This window comes from Babylonia areolata, chromosome 8 (assembly GCF_041734735.1).
Source record: "Babylonia areolata isolate BAREFJ2019XMU chromosome 8, ASM4173473v1, whole genome shotgun sequence".
Taxonomy (NCBI): Eukaryota; Metazoa; Mollusca; class Gastropoda; order Neogastropoda; family Buccinidae; genus Babylonia; species Babylonia areolata.
The window spans coordinates 38,467,102-38,489,572 of record NC_134883.1 but is presented as its reverse complement, the minus strand read 5'-3'; the positions used below and the strand labels follow the sequence as shown (position 1 = coordinate 38,489,572).

General features: G+C 40.0%; 1 protein-coding gene across 1 annotated transcript in view; it reads left to right on the top strand.

Moving 5' to 3' along the window:
- The window catches only part of LOC143284779 (voltage-dependent calcium channel subunit alpha-2/delta-2-like), a 93,910-nt gene that overhangs the window by 62,564 nt on the left and 8,875 nt on the right, over positions 1 to 22,471 (top strand). Inside the window, exons 19-29 of the mRNA XM_076591776.1 lie at positions 566 to 649; positions 8,077 to 8,168; positions 10,984 to 11,058; positions 11,995 to 12,182; positions 15,518 to 15,588; positions 16,110 to 16,188; positions 17,670 to 17,731; positions 18,132 to 18,158; positions 18,813 to 18,841; positions 21,306 to 21,438; positions 22,090 to 22,297. Of these exons, the coding sequence (XP_076447891.1) occupies positions 566 to 649; positions 8,077 to 8,168; positions 10,984 to 11,058; positions 11,995 to 12,182; positions 15,518 to 15,588; positions 16,110 to 16,188; positions 17,670 to 17,731; positions 18,132 to 18,158; positions 18,813 to 18,841; positions 21,306 to 21,438; positions 22,090 to 22,297 (1,048 nt within the window). The remainder of the gene's footprint in view (positions 1 to 565; positions 650 to 8,076; positions 8,169 to 10,983; positions 11,059 to 11,994; positions 12,183 to 15,517; positions 15,589 to 16,109; positions 16,189 to 17,669; positions 17,732 to 18,131; positions 18,159 to 18,812; positions 18,842 to 21,305; positions 21,439 to 22,089; positions 22,298 to 22,471) is intronic.

Genomic DNA, 22,471 nt, shown 5'->3' with positions numbered 1-22,471 from the left:
CAGTAATTATTGTGTCTGTCTTTTCTTTGTAGTTTATCTTGTTTTCTCTTGTTGTTTTTTTTGTTTGTTTGTTTTTTGTTTTGTCGTGTGTTTTTTAAAATTTAATTATTAATAAATACATGACAGAAGTTCAAGCTTGTAACTGCCTCTAAAATTTGTTCTTATTTTTTCTCCCTAGATTTGTTGTCATTGCAAACAGTACAAACAGACAACACTGTCAATCCATCAGTAATCAAAAAGACTAACATCCTACCACTCACTCCCCCCTCACCCCCATTTTTTGTTCTGACGTGTCCTCAGTTCTGAAGTGTTCTCTTGCAGCTGACTGAAAATAAAGATTAAATCCTTATCATTTATGTGCTGGCTTTAGTACCGATTATGAGCAAGACTTTTACTTATTTGTTATGCACACAGCAAAAATTTTATCATTATTGTTCTCTCTCTCTCTCTCTCACACACACACACACACACACACACACACACACACACACACACACATATCCTTTACTATTGATGACGATATATAAGTGAAAGGATTTTGAACCCTCATGGACTGTTGTTTCAGAGAGCTGCTGGGCTTTCCCTTAGAGGAGGTGCCCATTCACTTCATGGCATTCAACGGAGGCCTGACTGCTGTCTACCCCGCAGAGTAAGTTTGGCTTTTGTGGACATCACTCTCTGTGATCAGTGTAAAAAGAAATCTGGCCCATCCTATCTGTGTGACTGCCTTCACCTCGACCACTTCATCTCGATCTCTTGTGTTCAGCTTCAAACCTATCCTGTTTCTGTGTTCCCAGATTCAAACACTCCACAGTCAGCCACTACTCTTTCTCTGTCTGGACCCTACACTTGGAACATTGCTCTGTCAAAGCCCTGCTTTCAGCTCCTTCAAGTTTGGCTTTAAAAGCTGCCTCTTTCTAAAATAGCCCCTCCCTCTTTTAGTCTTCAGTTTACATGCATTATAATTTTTGTCTTTCAGTAAAAAGCTTCATCCCATCAGTTCAGAGTTATGCATGCGTGTGAAATTGTAAATAAAAGCACTGTCTCAGTACAAATTAGTGTCAGTACAAATTAGTGTTATTATTGTAACTGGGGGAAAAAGTCTGATCTGCATTGTAATTAAGGCAGTTCTACATAACTGAACTAGATGAATTATTGGTGATATTATTGTATGGAAAGTGTGTGTATGTTTTCTCCAGTCTGATATCTGTCTTCATTAATTAAGTGCATTCATACCTGCGTGTGTGTTTTTTTTGTGAGGTAAACATGATCTTTGGCATTATTTTGTTCATTTGTGTTAAAGACACATGCATCAATAATACCATGAAGTGTAATGGTAGGCTTTGATAAAAGTTTTTCCATGTGTGTTCTAGCTGTTGATTTGGTCTCTCTCTCTCTCTCTCTCTCTCTCTCTTTCTCTCTCAATTAATGCTTCCACAATGACAAAACCTATTTCAGCTTGTCAGGTCAAATTCAGATTACAGTCCTCATTAGGTCTTCATTTCAGTGGGTTCTGGCAGGTCTGGTATTACCAAATGTGGCAGGTTGTAGTGGGTCTTCTGAGTGGGATAGGGTTGAAAGGGCCAAAAATGCCCCTGTTAACCCCTAGGCTGCCTATATGACAAGATAATGCATCAGTGCAACCGTGTACGCTTTGCTGCTACAATGACAAGATAACTCGTCAGCAAAATATTCTGACTTTTCCCTGGTTTGTACTGAGTTCGTTCAGGTCAGGTCAGGTCATTAGATCTGCTACTGGTAACCTGAAATCCAGTACAACCTGTTCAGGGTCAGATTGCCGGCGACTAAACCGGCACTCTCACCGCTCCCTTCCGGGACTGGTGAGGCAGGTGGCTAGACACCCTTATGGAATTAAAAACGAGATCCATAAAAGGGCGTCGGCTCAGGAGAGCCACCGACGGCCATCTAGCTCCACCGTGCTGTGTGCATGCCACACGCAGTTGGCCCCCGGGGTGTGTCTACCCATGCATGCGAAGTCTGGATCCGGTAGAATCTGGGGAAGAAACCTATCGGTTCAACGGAGAGGAAGGCGGTTACAGCAACGCACTGTGGAGTGCAGAGAGCAACATGAGACACCGAAAGGATATCTTGGTCATCCACTGCATCCGTGCTCATCCTCCAGTCATCTCGACTTCGTCTTGCCACTGGAAATTGGTGGACCCGGACGAGAGAGTGAGGTCGACGTTGCGCAACTCCTCTTCACTTTAAACAAACTCATCGCGCAAGTCATCAGTCATCCTTACTGACCTTTCATCCTTCATCATTTCATCATCCCCAAGTCCTGTGGCGACAGGCGAGCGACGAAACGACAGGTGTGGGTACACTGGCAGTTGCAGCCGCAGACCTGCATGCAGGCGGCTCAGGCCATAGGGTCGTTCTTCATCGACAGGAGCAGCGATGGAGCTCAGCAGCCGTCTGAGCGTCTGAGCAGCCCTCTTTAGGAATGCACTGCTCACCTCCCTGGCATGAGGAAGGGGCTAGAAAAGGTGCCCTAAAAATTGCCTGCTCCATATCGCCCTGGCTAGCATACCGCGGCTGGCGGGGGACCCTACATCAGCGGTCGAAACAAAGAGAAAGAAAAGAAAAAAACAAGGATCGTTCCTCTCACCATTGGTGCTTGGAACATAAGGACTCTCCTGGACAGAGATAACGCGGACAGACCCCAAAGGAGAACGACACTAGTTGCATCCAAACTCGCCAGATACAACATCGACATTGCAGCCTTGAGTGAGACTCGGCTTGCAGGCGAAGGCGAGCTCTGTGAACGGGGATCTGGTTACACCTTCTTCTGGAGTGGACGAGGAAGCGAAGAGCGACGTGAGGCTGGCGTTGGTTTTGCAGTAAAAAACAGCACTTGTCAGCAAGCTAGCTGGAATCCCAAAGGGAGTCAACGATAGGCTTATGACCATGAAACTCCCACTGGCATCTGGCCAGAAGCACCTCACCATTGTCAGTGCCTACGCCCCAACCATGACCAACCCGGATGAAGTGAAGGCGAAGTTCTACGAGGACCTTCACTCTGTCATTGCTGCTATCCCTAAAGCAGACAAGCTCATCATTCTTGGGGACTTCAATGCTAGAGTTGGCTCTGACTACATCTCCTGGGATGGAGTGATTGGAAAGCGTGGCGTGGGCCACTGCAGCCCAAATGGATTGCTTTTGCTTCAGACCTGTGCAGAGCACGAACTGCTGATAACCAACACAGTTTTCTGCCTCCCTACCCGAAACAGGACGTCATGGATGCACCCTCGCTCAAAGCATTGGCATCTCATCAATTACGTCATCGTCAGGAAAAGGGATAGGCAAGATGTACGTGTGACAAAGACCATGTGGCGCCGAGTGTTGGACAGACCATCGCCTTGTAGTCTCGAAGCTGAATATTCGAATCCAGCCCAAGAGACGGCCAGAAGGCTCCAAAACGGCTCAACATCGCTAAGCTGAAAAACATCACCATCAAACAGACCTTTGTGGAGCTGCTGGAAGATCGTCTGGAATCCGCCTCTCTGGACAACCAGAATGTGGAGTCTTGACTGGAGGACCCTGCGCGAGCTGATCTATAGTACAGCTTCAGAGACCCTGGGACCCATGACCAGAAAGCACAAAGACTGGTTTGATGAAAACTGTGATGAAATCAAGCAGCTTGCCTACCTGAGCAACCCAAAGTCCACATCAAAAAAGGATGCATACAATGCCATCCGCAGGACTGTTCAGCGAAAGTTACGTCAGATGCAGGATAAGTGGCTGAGCAACAAAGCCGATGAGATCCAGGGATATGCTGACAGGCACGATATGAAGAGGTTCTATGATGCCTTAAAAGAAGTCTGCGGTCCCACATCCTCAGGATCATCCCCCCTCCTCAGTGCAGATGGGAATACCTTGATCACCGAGAAGGAGAAAATTCTCGAACGCTGGGCTGAGCACTTCAACAGTGTCTTAAATCGCCCTTCCTCCATAAATGATGAAGCCATAGACCGTCTCCCACAAGTCCCCATCAACGAAGCACTGGACAGTCTGCCAACACTTCTTGAGACCCAGAAAGCAATCTGTCTGCTATCTGGTGGCAAAGCACCTGGCTCAGACTCCATACCAGCAGAGGTCTACAAGGATGGAGGCACTGTGCTGACTGAGAAGCTCCATCAGCTGTACTCACTCATGTGGAAAGAAGAGACGATCCCCCAGGATTTCAAAGATGCATCTATCATTCACTTGTACAAGCGAAAGGGGAACCGGCAAGCCTATGATAACCATCAGGGCATTTCCTTGCTCTCCATCGCAGGCAAGATACTTGCCAGGATCCTACTAAACCGCCTCACAGCACACCTTGACCAAGGTCATTTGCCTGAGAGCCAGTGTGGATTCCGGAAAGAGTGCGGAACCACTAACATGGTGTTTGCTGCAAGGCAGCTGCAAGAGAAATGTCAGGAGCAAAATGCAGCTCTGTTCTCCACCTGTGTCGACCTCACTAAAGCCTTCGACACCGTGAGTAGAGAGGGACTGTGGAAGATCATGGCCAAGTACGGATGCCCTCGGAAATTTATTTCCTTGGTCAGCCAATTCCATGAAGGCATGCAGGCTCGAGTCCAGGACAATGGCGAAACATCTGCTCCTTTTCCTGTTACAAATGGTGTCAAGCAAGGCTGTGTCCTGGCTCCAACACTGTTCAGCCTCATGTTCTCTGCAATGCTTACTGATGCCTTCAGAGATGGCGATGTTGGAATTGGCCTAAAGTACCGAACAGATGGCAAGCTGTTTAACCTCAGAAGGCTTCAAGCAAAAACGAAGGTCATGACAGACATCACCAGAGACTTTTTGTTTGCTGATGATTGTGCCGTCAACGCTGGATCTGAAGCTGACATGCAACTCAGTGTCAACAAATTTGCCACTGCCAGCAGGAACTTCAGCCTTACCATCAGCACGAGGAAAATTGAAGTTCTCCATCAGCCAGCCCCAGGGAAACCCCATGTTGAGCCGAACATCACAGTCAACGGTCAGAGACTCAGTGCGGTGGAGCGGTTCACATACCTTGGCAGCACACTGTCACGAAATGCGACCATCGACGATGAAGTGAACGTCAGGATTGCAAGAGCAAGCGCAACTTTTGGTAGACTCTATGCAAATGTCTGGAACAGAAGAGGCACTGGTCTTGAGACCAAACTAAAGGTCTACAGAGCAGTAGTTCTCCCGACACTACTGTACGCCTGCGAAACTTGGACAGTGTACCAACGACATGCCAAGAAGCTGAACCACTTCCAGACAACATGCCTAAGGAAGCTACTGAACATCAAGTGGCAAGACAGGACCCCAGACACGGAGGTGCTTGCAAAAGCCACCCTTCCCAGCATCTTCACCATCCTGATGCAGTCCCAGCTTCGCTGGGCTGGACATGTGACGCGCATGCCAGACCATCGGCTGCCCAAAAGGCTCTTCTATGGCGAGCTGCAACAAGGGAAGAGATCACACGGAGGTCAGAAGAAGCGCTTCAGAGATGCTCTGAAAGTCTCTCTGAAAGCGTTTGATATCAGCCCTGACTCCTGGGAGGAATCTGCAGCAGACCGTGACAAATGGCACGCTGCTGTGCACAAAGGTGCCAAGTTGTGCGAGGCCAACAGGACTGCTGCAGCTGTTCAGAAGAGGCAGGCCAGAAAGTCACGGGCAGACAAGCTCCCTGACAGTGATATGCCTGTCTTTGTCTGCCCCAACTGTCAGCAAACATTTCGTGCGCAGACTGGACTATTCAGCCATCTGCGCACTCACAGATAGATTCATGAGCATCCCCCCCCCACCCCCCCACCACCACCCTCCCCCCATCCCCCCAGGTGGATGACAACGATGGTCATCATCGATCTCGATGGACACACACCACCACCACCACCACCACTGAGTTCGTTTACAAAACTACAGGTAGCTTTTGCTTGGGGAATCTTTGTAGATTCTATTGATAGCTAGAAACCTCTTCTACGTCGTGAGGCAGTCCTTTATTTCTACAATTTGGTTGGGTTACTGGTGCAGTGTGTTTGCCTGGCTCCTCGCTCGCTCAGCAAAATGTCGGACACAAGTGGTCAAGCTATGTGATCGTGGTGCACTAAAACAACCAAAATTGCTTTCTTTGGCTGATGCTCAGAAGGAATTGGAGCGTCATCTCGAAGGAGAAGACAGTGATGAACTTTCATCAGACAATAGAAAAAACAAGAGAGGCAAGGCCTTCGAGACTGACTTGTGATGCACTTTAAAAAAAAAAAAAATCTAATTGTTAAAATGTGTTCTGTATTTGTTATTATAAAGCTTCAGGTTAAAAAAAAAAAACAAAAAAAAAACGCCTGACCACAGATTCGAACCCGGCATGCTTGGGTGGGAAGAAATTGTCTTACTCACTGCACTATTTCAGATCCATGAATGACATTAAAAAATTAACATTAAAGCATGCTTTTTTAAGGGCAATAAATTGATTGTGATATTCGAAGTGAGAATGCTGTTTAAATCATATTATTTTGATGTACCTTGGGCATTTAAAAAATCTTTAAATAGCAATTTAGAATTCTTTCAAGTCTGCGGTAAAGGAGACATGACTATCACTGCAATGACACTGCAACTGTTAGCCCTTTTTCTCTGGATCTAGATAGATGTATGGGAAAAGTACCACATGGTCGAATCAGTTTCTGTTTTATGTTCATTCTAGGTTATTGAGTATCCACTTTTAAAGATTTGTATGCAATAAACATGTCAATGATGTAGTCTGTGTCACTGTATGTGTTCTGTCCAGAATTTGTATTTCTTTCCATTTAATTGTGAACAAGAAAATTGAGGTCACGCCATCCACTCACTAAGCATCGCCAATGCCACTGCAACTGGGATTCAGTAATGTGGTGTTTTTGGAATCCCGGAAATGGCCTCATTGAAATAAACAGTTAATGAAATGGGAAGCATGGCTTAATTCGGGAGACTTACACACTCTTATTGGTATGACTGTGAAGATTTTTTTCCTACGATTTTTAAACCAAATTTGGTAATGATGGACAAAGTTTTTCCAGAGAAAATGGCAATGTTAAAGTTTACCAAGGACACACACACGCACACACACACACACACACACACACACACACACACACATAACCAAACACCAGGTTATAACATAGACTCACTTCGTTTACACAAGTGAGTCAAAAAGGAAATAATGAAGAGACTGGCCAAGATACGATGAACAGTGAGTGACGCAGGCTGTACAGAGCAGACGACAGAAACGACACTGAGTATTATTATAGCAGTACACACTGTGATCAACATTCTTGGCACTGGGCGAACAAGGACTGAGCAGAACTGGACAAAGTGTCAGGTCACAGGTGTAGAAAAAGAGGGGGGTGGAGGCCGAGGGGTGTGTGCCCTCACATCTATATGTTATCACTAATGAATTGTGTATTTGTCTCTTTTCTTTTTATTGTAGTTGTTCTAGAATAGTTTGTATGTACAGGTTTCCATTTGTCCAGATAATGCATTACTGTGCAAATTAACTGATCAATGTTTGTAATAAACGAGGTGAAAATGTGACAAAAAACAAAACACAGATTTCAAAACAACTGCATGGCATTGAAAATATACAGAATTGAAAAGCATCATGTGTTTTGTATTCTTTATTCATTTACTTTTCAGAAAATATGTATTCTTATGGGTCTCTCGCCAATAACAAAGCACACAGAATTTTTTTGAAAATATGTACCTTTTTTGTGGAAAAAGCATGGCAGATATATTTCACTTAAATCATATTTCCCTGGCAGCAAAAGAGTTAATGAGGACAACAATTTTATCTGCTTCTAATTTTGAAGGTGTGTAATTCTCCTCTACCTATTCTTTAGAGTGACTCGTTACAACTTGCCATCACTCATTATTCACCCTGCATGCCCATTTATACAAAGTAAAACCCATTGAATGTTCAGAATCTCTTTTTTTTTCTCTCCTAGAATAAATTGCTACTCAGTTTATATTACATGTGCTTGATGAATAGCTAATTTATCCATAATAGGAATTTCACTTCAGTGAACAAAAGAAATTTCTGTGTTTCAGTAAATCATCTTTCATGGAGAAGGACTTTGACCTGACCAATTCAACTTACTACAAGCGGGCCATGTATGCTGATGAATACATCCTCATGCCTGGTAAGACTGTCATAGCTAATGCTCCACTATAGCACCAGTGTCCTGCATGTCAGAGTTGCACAGGACTGCATTTGTTTTCCTTGACTATGTATGTGAGTGTATATGTGTGCTTGTGTGTAGTGCAGGAAATTAAGGCCAGTAATATAGAACAACCCCCCCAAAAATGCAATTATTTTTATACAACAATAAATGGTGCAAACTCTCTCAAATTACAAGATATACAACCTCAAGTCAATGCTGCTTATGCTACTGATTCAGCAAGCACACAGGTAAATAAAAGGTACAGAGGAACAAACCCAGACACTTCCTCGGAAATCCTTACCTCTCGAAGCCCCATTGTTTTTTAATCTCCAGTAGTTTTTATACTTTGCACACATAGAGTTCCATTGCTATATGAAAGTTCTGCAAAAATCCATTCCAATCAACACTGCCAAATATTTCTTTGTCCAAACCTACCATTTAGGGCTAAGACCCATTGGGGAGGGGGTGGGGGGGGGGGGGGGGGATTGCTGAGGAAGAGAACACTGGTTTAATCTCATCTTTAAGTCACAATTTCAGTGTAGTACTTTTCACAGATGAAAATGTAAGAATGCATTGAATTTCTATATGTATTAAAAAAAACAACAACAAAAAAACAAAAAACAAAACAAAAAACACCCCATTGAATTCCAATTTCCTTATTATTTACACCTTACAAAGTAGCAGACATAAAGCTGTTTCAACATGGTTTGTTCACACTGACCAAAGAGTTTTATGAAAGACAGATATGTAGAGAAAATATCCCACACTGTATGACATGTTGGTGTATAATGATGAAAGGAAAATGCCTGATGGTATTCCTTTATCTTTTGGTGTGTTTCAGCAGAAATATCCAAACTTTATGACTCACTTTTTACAGTACTATGGCTCCATTGGAGTAATTAAGAATTTTCAAAATACTGTTTCTCTTGTAGCAGGTATAGAGTGCAAAAGCAAATGATTTAAAGAATCATTTGTTAAGATAACAAGAGTGTACAACTTACACTTAGATGCCCTTATTGACTACCTCCAGGGGCAATGAAATGATATACTTCCTTAATATTTAGAAATGGAAAAAAAAAAACATTTTTGCAAAATGTAATAATTAACAGTGGATTGCCCACTGAAATGGTTTCAGTTGAGGCTGTTATAGTGAAGTCTTTCTACAAACAATTTTAGTTCTTTTTAAGGACAATGGTTTCTGCTAAATATATGTGTCAAAACGGTGAACAAACTAGAAATTATTTTAAGTGTTTATGGGCATTTGCAGGTGTATTTTTGTCATATCCATACCTCAGATTAACAAATTAACTTTTTTGGACACTACTGAGTGATCAATGAAATTTGAAGTTGGTACTGTGTCTTTATTTTCTGAGTGTGTATGTGTGTGTGAGTGTTTGTGTATACATGTGTGTGTGTGTGTGTGTGTGTGTGTGTGTGTGTGCGTGCGTGTGCGTGCGTGCGTGCGTGCGTGCATGTGTTTATGTCAGATGTTTAAAAAATGATTAAGGAACTGTCGTTTAATTTGATTGATGTTCTTTGTTTTATTAATGTTAATGTAATGTATATTTTTCAAAGAATTCAAGGTGTTCCTTGCAATCAAGGTTACATTCCTTGAAAAATAACATTACATTAACATTAATCAAACAAAGAACATCAATCAAATTAAATGACAAAGTTCCTTCATCATTTTTTAAACATCTGACAATCTCACTCCACAATGCACACAAACACACGCACATGCACACACACATAAACGCACGCACGTACGCACGCACGCGCACACACACACACACACACACACACACACAAGGGAAATCATTTTTCCTCCTTTGGCTTGGAACAGGATTTGTTTGCAATATTTGCAGTTTCAGCCTGGGCATGTAGTGCACAGCTTCAACTCAATGCACAACAACCAAAGCCATTGCTCTCCACTGTTCTTCTGTAGGCCAGCACCTTCTTGGGGTTCTGTCACACTTTTTTATGATTTTAGATTCGGGAGCCAATGATCAGAAGGGTATTACTCTCTCTGCCAGCATGAACATTGTATATGTTAGAGTCCAAATCCACAATTTACCTTTATTCACAATTAAAACTGATCTGGAAGCCTTTTTTCATTGAGAAGGACAAAAAAAGGTGGGTATGTAAACTGTGTGGTACCCCCCTTCAATAGCAGTGATTGATATTATCTCAACCACTTTATAACCATAAGAAAATTCTTACTGTATCATGAAGTTTAAAAAGTTAATACAAAAAGTCTTGAATAACCCCTTGGTTGCTGCTAACATGTATGCTCATCAGTGAAGTTATGTCTCTACTCAGAGACAAGATTCAGCTGGCAGGCCAGGATGTTGGTCATCATTGTTCATTGACACTTCTCTTCAGACTGCAAAATCAGTTGCACCACTTATAAGTGCACTTTAAGTATTAACTGCACTTTTTATGCCACACTGAACTGATTTTGATTGGCCAAGATTTAGCAGTCAAAGGATCATGGATGTGGGGATGGTATTGTATTGATACATGCACCACATGCAGCAGTGCAGATTGACCAGAAATGTTACCCTTGTTCCAGCAGCTTGTGATTCACACTTCTATTTTTCAAGGTGGTATAGTATGCAGATATAGAGAAAAATGAATGAGAAAAAAGTTAAGATATACTGAGAAATATTGACTGAATGATGAATTGTAAAATTGTTAAATAGAAATATGCAATGCAAAAGATGATTTTGCTTAGTGTTGTTGGTAAGAGTTGTTTTGGTTCTATTTCATGTGTGCTTTGCATGATGTGGTGCAGTGATGAACGAGAGCACCCCCCTCATCCTTGCTGCCCGCAGCATTGTCGTTCAGAGCCAGAACCACCGCATCGGAGGTATGTGGCTTGTCAGGGTGGCAGGGCTTGGTGTGTGTGTGTGTGTGTGTGTGTGTCCAAACACTGTTATGTGCAGATAACTGCTATTTTCTTAATTATGCTGGTTTGTCATCTGATTTGATATCATGCCTTCATATGATCTTGCACAATGCTGCAAGGGTTATTTTCGGTGGCACACAAAAATTATGTTACCCACTCATGTCAACTTCATTGGTTACCCATCAGGTTTAGAATTCTGTACAAAATTAGCATATTTGCTTGCTTATGATCTGATCTAATGTAATTAACCCAGTCTAATTGTCCATCCTCCTCTCTTTCTCTTTTTCTGTTTAGACAACAAATACAAAGAAATACTGAAATGATGACCTGCATGAAAGTCAACTGCAATATTATCAGACAGAACAAGGTATAAGCCTCTGTTATAAGAAACAATAATACTATCTTACAGAGCAAGGTATAAGACTCCATTATCAGTTAACAGTACAAGGTGTAAGGCTCAGTTGTAGTGAACAACAAAAACAAGGTGTGAGAGAGTACTTGGAATGGTGGCCCAGTGGTAGTGCACCAAACTAGAAAGTGAGTATCCACAGTTTGAATCCAGTAGAATGGTGTTGTGGGTGCTAGTCTTTCAAATGAGATGATAAACCGATGTTCTGTGTGTTGCATGCGCTTAGCGCCTGTGAAATAACTCACTGCACAGAAGTGTCCCTGGCAAAATTATTTAGAAAAATCCTTTGTTATAGTGAAACAAACACACTTGCTATTGAAAAAAAAGTGGTGCTGCACTGTGGTGACAAGATATCCCTGGGGAGAGTAGCCTGAATTTGACACTGAGAAATTTGTTGTGGAAAAAAAATAATACAATAGAATACAAAACAATTACAATAATCTCAGAGCAAAGCATAAGGTAGCGATGACATGACTTGTTGCTCACAGCAACGGGAGTGGTGATGACAGCGGAGGGATTCCGGAACTTCACCTTCAGCGCACTAATGAATGCCACACTGCTGCACAACAGCCGACGGACAACATACACATGTGAGGATGTGGACAGCATGGTGTGCTATGTGGTGGATGATGGGGGCTTCCTTGTCACCTCCAACCTGGACAATGCCACCATCAAGGTGGGAACCGCTTTCACTGCATGTTGATTACAGTGCAACCCACCAGAAAGGGCCATGTTAGGGCTGAGGGGGCTTCAGTTCAGTGTGTGTTTGTGGAGATGTGTGTGTGTGTATGTGTGTGCGCACACATGCACATTTTTGTATGTGTGTGTGTTCTTGTGTGGTGTGTGTGTTTGCTTATTTATATCTCAGTATGTTTTGTGTGTTTGTTCTTTTGTGATATTAGACGTTTAAAAAAAAAAAAGGGGGGTGGGGGTGGAAAGAGGAAAACAGAAAAAAGGTAAACTAGAAAAACTACCGTAAAATGTATAACTAACATGCAATTACATTTAACAGTAACAATTCAATAATAATAATGATAATAATCAGAAACAATTAACACAATGCTGAAGTGCATTAAAGGAATGTAGAAATAGGGCTATGAACTAATGCCTGTGAAAGTTCGACCATAAGAACCTCGTCAGAAATAACTTTACAAAAATCATCTGCAGAATTATTATTCTCTTTGAAATACTTGGGCAAGAAGGTATGTAACTGCTGGCAGTGAAACAGTGATGCAAGCTGAACTGCTTACCACAGATGCATGTAACATTTTTACTATACTTTATCTTCAGCGCATCAAGTTTTATACGGAAGAAAGTAGAGGTTATTAATCTTGTATAGCAAGCTGATGTATTCGGTATCTTTTCCTTAATGATATTCTCGGGGAATAATATTCCTTTAAAAACTTTAACTTCCATCGGTTATGAAATCGACCCCATACTGATTTTTCTAACAAAGCGTATGCCTCTTTTTACGGAAAGACGGTCATGTATTTTTGTCGATTTTTCTGACTCTTGTGCTCCTATTTTAGCTGCTTTATCAGTAGTTTCATTGCCATTAATGCCCACATGAGAAGGCATCCAACAAAAACTGACCTCAGTCCCTTTAATCCTTAAACAATATACCAAATGATTTGCCTCAATAACTAAGTCAGGTCTTGTTTCAAGGCTGAATAATTCTAGAGCATGAAGTACTGATTTGGAATCAACAAAGAATGCTATTTTCAAGAAAACTATTTGATGGCTCACTAAGTAGTTCAGAGCTTTTATAATAGCAATTAGCTCAGCTGTGAATATGGAAAGATGTTTTCCAATAAAGTAAGATTTTTCAACTTTAAAGGCAGGAATATAGAAAGCCACACCAGCATTTTTGTCATCAAGAACAGATCCGTCTTTAAATATATGGAGATGATTCTGATATTTTTCTGTTATATGAATTCTGGCAGTACTTGTCGTGATATTGATGTTTTCTTCCTTTTTATGTTTCAGAATAAGTGATATCAAAATCCGCTTTCAACATTTCCCAAAAAGGAATAGGAGAATGATGTGGTTTTGCAGCTAACTCTTTCATGTTAACATCAGATTCTTGTAACAGACTTGAAATGTAAGTTGCAACTGTTTCTTGTGATGAAATGGCTTTAGCTCTTTTAGGAAAATCAGTGTCAGATCTTACTGTCAGTTCATCAGCAATGAATTTTTTTGTCATTGAAGTGTATCTCACAGCGAATTTTGCTCACTGCCAACAGTTTCGCCACTTTCATTCTAGTTAATACTGTTGTGGGACCACTCATCAGTGTCTAAAAGATTCATCATCATCTTCGTCAGCACTGGAGCCAGCAGTCATGACAGCTTCTGTCACTTTATGTTAGGAAACATGCCGAGTTTGCATTTGATTTTGAGCCACAGTATATGCCAAAGTTGATGGAGACGCCATGTTGAGCGAGTGAGAAGGTAGAGCTGGGTGACTGTACGCTCGCAGGTATTGTACCCGTACAGTGGCATTCTCAGCCACACTAAAAATACAGGTGCACTTTTGGATGACTGTAGAACAGAGCTGTGTGGAAATGATGTCAGTGTAAAATACAGGGATGTGAGTGCCACACTGAAACATGTAAATGTACTTTTGTATTTCATTATTTGAAGCATCAGAAGCCATTCCCCTGTACAAATCTGGAGAGAAAATGGGGGAGGGGAAAGTGAAACTTCAGTATTATGTTGCTGTTCGATGTTGGTGGAACCAACTCTTGTGCCAAACATGATAAGTTACTTAGATCTGGTTGAGCGGCAATTCTGAGTGGTTTTGATAAAATCTAGCACTCTTTGAATTAAAAAAACAAGCAAATGTGCTTCGAATTAAAAACAATGAACAAATGTGCTTTGAATTAAAAACAACAAGCGAGCAGTCAAATGAACAAACAAGAGAAGCAGGGCCTTCAAGACTCACTTGTGATGCACACTTAAAAAATATCTTAATATAAAATTGGTTTTTTAGATTTTAATGGTTAAAATGTGTTCGTATTTGTTATTTTAAAGCTTCAGGTTAAAAAAAAAAAAAGGCATAAAACCAGATTAAAAATCAAGCATGTCTGGGTGAACAGAAAGTCTTAGTCATAGTGCTATTGCGCATATACCAACAACATTCAAAAATTAACATTTAAGCCTTTTTTTTTTTTTTTTGAGTGATAAATCGATTGTGGTATTTGAAGTGATAATCCTGTTTAAATCATGTTATTTTGGTATATCTAGGGCATTTAAGAAATTCTTTGAAGTCTGTGGTAAAGGAGACATTGCCATCACGTCAAGCACAAGGCAACATGTTGCCTTTTTCTCTAGATCTGCGGAGATCCATGTTCAACAGGTTTAGTTGCACGCAAAACTATGACACAGTATGTTCAATTTTTCTTTTATGTTCATTCTAGTTAATTCAGTATCCACTTTAAAGTATATGTATATATATATATGCAGTAAACACGCCAATGATGTAGTTTGTGTCACTTATGTGTTCAGTCCAGAATTTGTATTTTCTTTTAATTGTGAACAAGATAAACAATGTCATGCCATCTTCTAACTAAACATGGCCTACATTCCAGCAACAGGGAAGCAGGATAATGGATTTTTTGATCAGGCTATGATCCTCAACGACATAAATCGTTCATAAACCAAAAATAAGGCTTATTTCAGATGACTGAAACATTATTGGTATGACTGTGAAGATTTTTTTTTTGTACTATGTTATTTGGTATTGGCAGACAGAGTATTTCCAGAGAAAATTAATTTGTTAGAGTTTACCACACACACACACACACACACACACACACACACACACCAGGTTATAACAAAGATGCAATTTGTTTACGCAGATGTGTCAAAAATGATTCATTCTTGTTCTCAGGAGCCTACAGATGTTCCCATGGCCTGGAAACACACACACATGCACGCACGCACGCACGCACGCACTGGAACATACATGTGTGCGTTAGTGATGTGGTAATTTGTGTTGCTGTTTCTACACAGGCGGGATCATTTCTGGGGCAGGTGGATCCTCAGCTGTGGAATTACCTGCGCAGTGAACAAGTCTATGGGCAGTATGTATTGGTTTTTCCGTGCATATGTGCCTTGTGTTGTATGTTTGTTGTACTGTGCATGTGTGGTGTGGTGTGTGTGTGTGTTGTATTTTGTTGTGCTGTGCATGTGTGGTGTGTGTGTTGTGTATGTTGGTTGTGTGTGTGTGTGTTGTCAGATGGATTTGTTTACATTATTATTATTGTTGTTATACATGTATGATTAGGTATATATCTATGCACTGACATGCTCATTTACTGCCCACTTCTGAACGTAACCATGGATCTATATCCTGCCACAAGCAAACAGAATTATTCACTGCTGTTTTCTGCTGGACACAAATCAAGCTGACAGTGTGTCAGAAGATTTACCGTTCATTCATTTGACTGCCTTGATTTAACTAACCATTTTCTTTCTTTGAGGTGTTATTGGGAGAAAGGGGAGAACAAATCTTGTTCAATGTAGTCTACTTTACATTCATGGAGAATTGACTTCTGTACACTCATTGTCAGAACATGCTACCTTGTTTTTTACCTTTCAACAGGGCAGAGCAGTTTGATTTCCAGGCCATGTGCAAAGTTCAGAAAGACACTACCAGTGCTGGACATTCTGCCTACTTTGTGGTCAGTCCTTTTTTGTGTATCTTCAGTGACTTTTCATTGAACAGGCTCCTTTGTTGATTCGTGAAAGATTAGGGGCATGGAGGACTCTGTTTATAGTGAATCAGATCAAAATGTCAGGACTTTTCTGTTTCTTTTTAATTCCTTGAAGAAAAGTGTTGTTGAATCTGGCAGTTTAGAAAAAAAAAGAAAAGAAAAAGAAAGGAAAAAAAAAAAATCTGTGCAATAATATTGATGTTCTTAGGAAAACATTACTAAATGTTAAAAGTGATATATTTCCTGGTGGGGGGTAGGTGGGGGTGGGGGGGGGGATGTTTCTCTTCTCTTTCTCTCTTTTTTGTTGTTGTTGCGTATATTATGCATTGAATAGAGGGTTACCCATTTGTGCATGTGTGTCTTGATTTTCTGTATCCTGAATTTCCACATTATTTATTTAAGCTATATAATGGTACTGTTACAGTTGTCATTAGTCACTCAGTGAATAGTGTGCAATTGATTGTACACCTTTTGTGACCTTTTCATCTTATTGTTTTTCATTCTTTTTTTTCTTTTCTTTTTTCTTTTTTTCTTTCTTCTTTCTTTTTTTTTTTTTTTTTTTTTTTTTTTAACCTCTTCATCATGCGATTGTACATCTCAAGACTGTGAACGTGTTTTTTTTTTTTATTGTGTTTCCGTGTGCCCAAATAGGGTTTTAAGATTAAAATTATTTTGAACCTTTGAACTTTTAAACATCATCTCTTAATTGTAAGGCAAAAAATGATTCACAACTAAAACAGCATGTTGAGCTATGAAATTATTTCCATAGTTATATGTTTGATTATGTGATATTAAGTAACTTGCAGAATGATAATAACAATAACAATGTTAATATTATTAATGATATTATAAATGATGATAGTAATAATGATAATTTCCATAGTTATATGTTTGATTGATAATTTCCATAGTTATATGTTTGATTATGTGATATTAAGTAACTTGCAGAATGATAATAACAATAAGAATGTTAATATTATTAATGACATTATAAATGATGATAGTAATAATGATAATAATGATATACATAGCACATATAGCACAATGATACAAGTAGAATCAAGTAGTATGTGTTTTACCAATTCAGTCTGAATATGAGTCAAGTAAGCATGTAAATGAAAACATGCAGAAGAGTCATAAAAAGTCATAAAAGCACATTCATTAATCTTATAAAATCACAAGTTACAAAACCCACAAGGTAACACACTGTCAATGCAGCATCTCTTACACTACAACATACATGCACAAAAACCTCAGTAAATAGCTGAGATAAAGGAATCACACTTAGAATTTATTTATGTTTGAAAGAAGTACAATAGTGATTGGCATACAAGGGCTTTATGGAATGGTGTGTGTTGCGTTGAAGGCTGTGGTTAAAAACTGTAGCAGTGGTTGACATAGAGTGTATGCTGATGTGGCATTTTGATGTGCTGTGTGTGACTGTGCAGCCCAGTATCAACATGCTGTATGAGACCTTGACTGTCAGCTGGTGGACCAGTAAAGTTACTTGGTGAGTTTGGTGATGCTGGTCTGTGTGTGTGTACTGTGTGTGTGTGTACTGTGTGTGTGTGTGTGTGTGTGTGTGTGTGTGTGTGAAGGGAGTTTGATTGAAGGGGATTTATTGTGAAAGACAGATGTACAAGTGGACACAACCATACAAAATATCTTTTGCACTACAAACTTTGTTCTGATACTCTAAACACATGGACAAGCATACTTTATGCCATGCACAAATGTACATACTTTGATTCTCATGAACACACATACATCTGCACATACACTCACACACACACCCTTACACACATGACATCAGATATATATGCATGAAATCTAAGGAAAAAATAGGTTACTTTATTTGAGAAGAGGATGTCATTTAATTCAACACATTGTGCTTTCTTTCAATCTTGCAGGGCACTCACCAGCTTGAATGTTTACAAGTGAGTTTTTTTCTCCTCTCTCCCTCCATCCCCTACTTACGTTTGCACTCTCTCTGTCTCTCCATTGCCCACCTCAACACCCTTTATTTTTCTCCCACACTCATTCCTTTATATCCCTTGTGTTCCCAGTAATTCATCTTACTCTCCTGCTTATTTTTCCTATGCCTTATAATTCTTTGTTTCAGTATTTATGTACATTTATTTTTCCTATGCCTTATATTTCTTTGTTTCAGTATTTATGTACAATCAGCATTATATCATGATTATTTTGTACTTAAACGCTGTAATCAGTATTATTGTTAGCTTTTAGAGTAATAGAAAAGAGCTCTTTTTTTAACATGGAAAAGCCCAGTCACTGGTATTAGGAAAAGAATGTTACAAGTTCCTTTGCTAAATTTTGTGCACATAAACATATATTTTTTTATGATGTTTCCTTTCACTCTGCATGTTGATTTTGTTTATCAGTAGTACTGCAGAAGTAAATAAATTGTTTCTTTTCTTTGTATAGATTTGATTCTACCACTGTAACAGCTGAGGTTTTGATTTGGTGACCTCAATGCAGAGAGGTTATGTATGTATGTGTGTGTGTGTGTGGTAACTTGATGGTGTTTTAGATATATGTGTACTGACTCAATATTTTTGTTTTGTCTACAGCTGGTTATTTGGAAGCGCTGGTGTTCATGGTAAGTAAACAGAACCAGTTCAGGACACACACAAGGACACAGATGCCCTGTTTGAACATGTACAAATGACTGGTCCCACTTCCTGTCATCATCACAGGAAATGAGTTTTCTGTTTAATGTTTAGAATTGTGTTTCTTGAGAATTGTATTTCTTTTGTCACAACAGATTTCTCTGAGTGAAATTTGTGTTGCTCTCCCCAGGGAGAGCGTGTTGTCATGATATAATGGTGTCTTTTTTCTGGTCACAAACACTTCGTTGTGACCAAAATCAGCCACTCCCATCCAGGTGTCTGTGTGGAAACTTTGGTTTTCTATGGAAGAATCACCAGTGTTCATATATCCAGTGAAGGGTCTGTTACAGGACCAAAATCATGTTGACTCAGAATTTACCTTTTTGGAACATTTGTTACTTTTTGGGGGGGGAGGGGGGGGTGTGTTTTTGTTGTTTTCTTTGTTAGCTTTGTTTGTTTGTTTTTTCCTTCGTAACTGGATTCAGAGTAAATTTTGGAAACCCCCACTGATATTTTTACACTAGGTATTCATTCATTTACAGAGGTGTTGAATATTATATTGAATGGCAAATTAACCAGCTCACAAAAAAAAAGAAAACAAAAATCTAAGGGAGATATATGTATAGAGAGAGAAAGAGAGAGAGAGAGATTTTTTAACCTCTTCAGTGCTGAAAGATGTACATATACGTCAGCGTCATTTCAGGATTTTTTTTTTTTTTTTTTTTTTTACAGTTCTATTTTAACCCTTTGCCTGCCAAATGTTTTGTCATTCCCATGTGCCAAGGAATGACTCAAGTTTCCATCTATGTGCAAAAAGAAATATGCACTACTTCCACAAATACAAAGATGGATGCTTAAAATTTTCTCATACATTTTACTTTCAGTAGATGATAAAATTATTATGATTCCTTTATATTACAGTTGTTATTGTTGTTTTAAACCCAAGTCAAAGAAAATTTCCATGGAATCAAGTTAAAAATTTCTCTGGATCATAATCAGTTCCAGGATTTCCAGTCAGATTTGTTTTCGCTGGGTGCCTGTGGCCAAGTATTACTCCAGAGCTTGAGCATTTGATGAAAATTAAACTGAGCCAGTGAGCTGTGTGTTGGCACCCGGCCAGCAGATATATAATGCCAACACTCGACTGATATCACAGATTGTTTGTTTGACAGATATATAATGCCAACACTCAACTGATATCACAGATTGACATGAGCTTACAGGTGGGCCAACAGCAAACTGAGGGCTGTATGATCAATGGTTTCTCCACTGCAATGGGAAGTCATTTACAGCTTGGTTGTTTGTGAAGGACAATGACTGAAATAAGGAGACAAACTCAAGATTGCACTGAAATAAGGAGACACACTCAAGATTGCACGGCTCTTAGTGCTGCAGCCTTCGGGAACCATCCCAGTAGTGACTGTCCTAAAACTCTCTTGGCCAAGAGAGCGGGGATGTAACTTGGGCAAGACACATTCCACAATAATAAAATTTGAGCCCAGATATTTAGGACAGTAGTTGCCTCCTCTGCTGTTCTGGTTGTTTTTGTTGGATACAACTGACTAGACTGACAGTCATACATTCATACACACACACACACACATATATATATTTGTATATATATATATTTGTATATATATATATATAGAGAGAGAGAGAGAGATATTTGATTGCAGTGTCTTAATTGAAATGAACTTCTGACTATCAGAATTTGGTAGTCTGTTCATTTACCTTTCAGTAAAGTATGGGTTATGTATACTTTCTTGCAGTATTTTGCATGCTGTAATTTGTTTTGTTACTTTTTACCATCTGCACCTAAAACCACTTGGCGAGATGAAGCATGAGCTAAAATGTTACATGGCAGTGAAGTGGTTAAGGAAATGATGTATGTTTAAGACAGTAGATCTTAATAATACATCATACTCTAATGACGAAGGCCTATGGGCATAAATTTGAGAGGAAAAAAAAAGGGGGGCCATCGTTTTCAGTTTTTCAGGCACTACATATATATATATATATATATATATATATATATATATATATGTATATACATACATACATACATACATACATACATATACATACATATGTATATATATTTTTTAATTTGTATTTGTATTTCTTTTTATCACAACATATTTCTCTGCATGAAATTTGGGCTGCTCTCCCCAGGGAGAGCGCATCGCTACACATCAACGCCACCCATTTTTGTGTATTTTTTCCAGCATGCATTTTTATTTGTTTTTCCTATCGAAGTGGATTTTTCCACAGAATTTTGCCAGGAACAACCCTTTTGTTGCCGTGGGTTTTTTTACATGTACTAAGTGCATGCTGCACACGGGACGGTTTATCGTCTCATCTGAATGACAACAAATTGATCTGTTCATTTTGTATGTGTGTAATTAAAAAGAAAAAAGACAAATTGTAGACTGGAGTTGACTGTGTTGCCTTCAGGTGAGGATGATGGGGGTGGGGATGAGGATGGGGACATGAAGGAGGAGGACTGTGTGCTGGCCACGAGGCAGTACTACCTGCTGAGGGAACGGGCCAACATCAGTGCTGCCATCCCCTGTGACACCGGGTCCAGGTGGGTGCTCACCTCTCCCTGTGCTGCTCTTGCTTTGTCAGCTTGAATACCTTCATTTCCTTTTGGAGAGCAGCTCATGTTGTCTGAGAGAGGGAGGTTTGTGTAGAATAATGATAATAACAATAATAATACAATATTGTGCATAGTAATATTTATTATAATGATCATAACACATAAGGCAGTTGGTAAATGTTATCTAGACATTTATATGTCTGTGTACAACCAGACATAAATGAAGTTATTAAAAAGTGAACAGTTATGTAGCAGTTTCTTGCAGGTATGATAAAACATAACACCTTTGCAACTTAAAGAATGCTCTAAACAAAAAAACTTGTCATGGTGATATTCCCTCACAGGACTAAAAAATTACAATAGCGAAGAACTTGGAACCAGGCCTGGGTTGCATGAGCATTCTTAGCAGTTCAAATCTTTCTTAATTAACATTAATAGATTTCCTTAGTGAATGCTAATCCCATAGGTTTAGGAAATCTTTTTATACAAAGCTAATTGAGCACTGCAAAGATCGCTTCTGCCACCCAGCCAGGTGATCAAATTAAACTGTTTGCTCTTCTCATGTGAAACAAACTTATCAACTCAATCCCTTCATGGATCAGTGAAACGGGACAGTGAATGTGTGTGAAATGTGCACAGGCAAGTGGTGACACAGACAACGACCAAGACGAACCTGATGCTGATCGTGGCAGAGCTGCCCTGTGACTCAATGGATGTGGAGGACAGGCCTGTGTACAGTGAGCCACGTCGCATCTCCAAGGAGGAGGAGAGGAAGCAGGTGTGTCGCCTGTCTCGCCATCCCCGCCCACGGGTCCAGTCCTACGGCTGTTATGACAACGATCCCAACGTAAGGGATGAGGAAGGGTGGAGGGGGTGAAGAAGTGTGTGGGGTTGGGGGATATGGGGAAGTGGTATTGGGGGTTGGGGTGGAATTGGGTTGGAAGGGTTGGCTTTTTATTTGTTTTAATTTTTTTACGATGCACTATTTTGATTGTTCAGCTTTCAACATGAAATACACAGG